Source organism: Cryptomeria japonica, chromosome 3 (genome assembly GCF_030272615.1).
Source record: "Cryptomeria japonica chromosome 3, Sugi_1.0, whole genome shotgun sequence".
Lineage (NCBI taxonomy): Eukaryota > Viridiplantae > Streptophyta > Pinopsida > Cupressales > Cupressaceae > Cryptomeria > Cryptomeria japonica.
Genome location: NC_081407.1, coordinates 251439252 through 251442939, shown reverse-complemented (window position 1 = coordinate 251442939; position 3688 = coordinate 251439252). Strand labels below are relative to the sequence as shown.

The 3688-nt window shown below is 32.6% G+C and overlaps 1 protein-coding gene across 1 annotated transcript; it reads left to right on the top strand.

Annotated features, from left to right (window-relative positions):
- The first annotated feature begins 1815 nt into the window (after positions 1-1815).
- LOC131037439 (cationic peroxidase 1-like) lies at positions 1816-3169 on the top strand. Its single transcript, XM_057969580.1, has 4 exons — positions 1816-2022; positions 2124-2315; positions 2519-2684; positions 2784-3169. The coding sequence occupies exons 1-4, from the start codon at positions 1816-1818 to the stop codon at positions 3167-3169; spliced, it is 951 nt and encodes a 316-aa protein (XP_057825563.1).
- Positions 3170-3688: the final 519 nt, after the last annotated feature.

The following is a 3688-nucleotide window of genomic DNA, read 5'->3' as shown; positions in this document are numbered from 1 at the left end:
AATTTGGGTTTTGTTATTTGTTGATAAGTATTGTATATTTTACATTTAATTTAATACAAAAATAATTATACTCAATTCTTTAAGAATTGTTAGGAAAGTTCTTATCTATATTTATAGGATCTACTAACATTTGATTCTCTTTTTTAAAATGTTGTTAATAATAGAAAATGTTTAAGTTGACCAACTACACAACTTTAATCTTATATAATAAGTTGTTTACATCACACTATTTTTAAATTTATAATTGACTTTAAATTCTTTATAGAATTTATGTAAGTTAATTGGGTTGTTTTCAATTGTTTTCTATTTTTATTAAAAAAATAATATTTATTTGTTTATATAATGAATTAAAAATTTAAAAATCAATGTGTAGAAAAATGTTGTCATTGTAAATTGTAAATTATAAATTATAACAAAAACTCTTATATTATTAGATTCTACACATCATAAAATTGAATGTATGAATAAGGTCTGAAAATTCTATTTTATTTTGAAATACAATCACAATTTTATTCTTAAAAAATAAAACACTTTACTCTCATAATTTTTTTTAGTAGATCATTAAATTTTATGAATAAAACAAAAATTGGAGATGAAATATATTCACACAATTGATACTAGAAATTAAGCACAATAACATTATAAACTGTGAAAATCATATGATTATAAAATAAAAATTATATAATAAATTATTAAAAAATAACATAACAAAACAATCATTTTGTGTAATTATGTCGAGAGGCATCTACAATGACATCAAAATTCAATTTTGAGACAATTTGACATGCAAATGGCCATAAATGCACGAAATATGTCATCTTTTGATTTTTGTGGAGGTGTTATTTTATTACTCCAAACAAAATAGAACCTTTGTCACTTGTCTTCAACTATATGAAATCGTTATATTCAAATGATAGTGGAAGAGTGCCATAATATTTAAAAGGGAACAATCAATAAAATCAAGTAGGGTTGAGAGGTTAGTGGAGGAGTGGGCTTGAGTATATGACAATTCTAAATTCGAGGTTCATGATGTCGTCTTAGATAATGCTCATACATGCTTAAGTAACTCTATTATTATCCATATTTTTTAAACTCTTGTATACTATTAATATTGTTGCAATCATCGGATTCCCTTCTATTATAAGATATCTTTCAGCATAATTTTTTTATATTTTTAAAATATAAATATACTAATATACCAAACAAAAATTCCTGTCCATAACACACATAAACTTCTCCAACATTTTTTTTAATAGTACACAAATGTTGATGTTTCGTTGGAAGTTTCAATAAATAATTTTCTCTGTATTAAAGAATTTCATTTTTTTCTATCATGTACCCAAGCACGACGTTGATGGACAGAAAGAATAAAGTAGTTCACAAGTTAAAATGAAAGAGATTTAAACAATACTTATCGTAAATTAATTTTAATAGGATTACACCTTGTTTGGACGGCATGATATCACAGCATTTTCTACGGTTAATGCATCGAACCTGCACAGTACTCCCACGACGAAGTCGTCCTCCCGAAGTCGGTATTTGCTTTTATGATATCTCGACTGTGGGGAAGCGTACGTTGAATTTTTGTGCGCTTTGGACTCGTTCAACCCAGGAAGAGGAATACTTCCAAACACAAAAGTCCAATGATTGTGCTTGCCCTCAATTATTGGTGTTATTATTCTTATCACCTACGGAAGCTCTTCAGCCACTATAAAAACCCATTACTCTCGAATGTTTCCACACAACAAATTTCTTCTATTCTCCAACAAAGAAATATCAGCGCAGTTTATTTATTGAGCTGCATAACAAGGGATCATGGAGACTAATACTTTAATTGCATGCATCGTCTTGGTAGTCTTGTGTTCGAGTCCTGCCAATGGGCAGCTCAGTTCGACGTTCTACGATAAAACGTGTCCCAAGGCACTGTCAACAGTCAAAGCTGCGGTGAAAGCAGCCGTCGCCAAGGAAAAGCGCATGGGTGCATCGTTAGTCCGCCTTCACTTTCACGACTGTTTCGTTAATGTAGGATTCTACTTTAAGTTTTACTTTATCTGGTTTCTTGATCTATTAGATTACTATTTCAATATAACGTTGTTCTCAACAATTGTTGTTCTAATTTCTAGGGTTGTGATGGGTCGATTCTGCTGGACGATTCTGCAAACTTTACCGGAGAAAAAACTGCTGGGCCCAACGCAAACTCGGTGAGAGGATTCGACGTGATAGACACCATCAAGACTCAAGTGGAAGCAGCTTGCGCCGGAATTGTTTCTTGTGCCGACATTTTAGCCATTGCTGCTCGTGATTCAGTTGTCGAAGTAGCTTATTTCCTCCTCCACTCTGTTTATGTTTCCCAGTTAATATAAAACGTTAGTATTATTGTGGGAGGAATTGAATAAAAATAATAGTTCTGTCAATATTATTGTGGGGGAGAATGATAAAAAATAACATTTCTGATAGAGTTGATGCAAGAGATAATATTAGTGTTGATCAGAAAGAATATGTTGTTTGACGTTGGCAGTTGGGAGGGCCAACATGGGGAGTACAGCTGGGGAGAAGAGATTCGAGAACTGCAAGCTTGAGCGGTGCAAACAGCCAAATTCCTGCATTTACATCAAGCCTCAGCGCACTTATCTCATCTTTTAGTAATAAGGGTCTTTCTACAAAGGATATGATAGCCCTTTCAGGTAATATATATTTATCGAAAAACAATTTTACGTAGGCTGCAAGCTAGTTAATTTGGCATTTATGATAACTCAAAGAGTGTCTGTTTTGATTCATTTCAGGTGCTCATACAATTGGTCAAGCGCGGTGCACCACTTTCAGAGCGCACATCTACAATGAAACCAATATTAACAGTGCCTTTGCCACTTCTGTGAAGGCTAATTGTCCAAGTACCGGTGGTGACAACAACTTGTCGCCCTTAGATGTTCAAAGTTCCACTGTGTTTGATAGCCAATACTACATAAATCTCAGAAGCCAGAAAGGACTTCTTCACTCTGACCAGGAGCTATTCAATGGAGGGTCTTCTGATTCTCAAGTGACTACTTATTCTAACAATCGAAATGCCTTCTTCACTGATTTTGCAGCTGCCATGGTGAATATGGGTAACATAAGTCCTGTCACTGGTACCAGCGGAGAAGTCAGAAAGAACTGCAGGAAACCCAATTAGGAATTGTTCTTTGCAACTTACAATTCAATAAAGTTATGCATTAAATGGGTGTCGTTCTATATGTTTGTAGCAGACTGCCTTCTTATTGGCAATTTATGACACTTGCGAAGCATGTGAGAAAATAATGTACTGAATATATTTAAATCGATAGTTTTTCTCTTGTATTTGGATGTAGACTACCAAACCAAATGAAAAATTTAATTACTTTTTAGAATGAACGGAGCATATATCCCATCCTTTGCATCAAAGAGAAATTTCAAGCTAGAGATCACAAATGGACGGTCTATTTCAAAACGAAAAAAGAAAGTTTAGAATAGTGAATAAGGAAAGGAAGGTTTATTAAAAATAAATAATGTTTATGCACTGATATTAATATGGATGAATTTTATCGCCTTCCCCTTTTTATAGAGCCAGCTTTGGTTCTTTGTTTTCCAATGATAAAAATAATAATCATGAAGTCAAAGAAGATTATACAGAATTTCTAGTTAGTAATTGATATCATTAAAGTCTAAACCATCA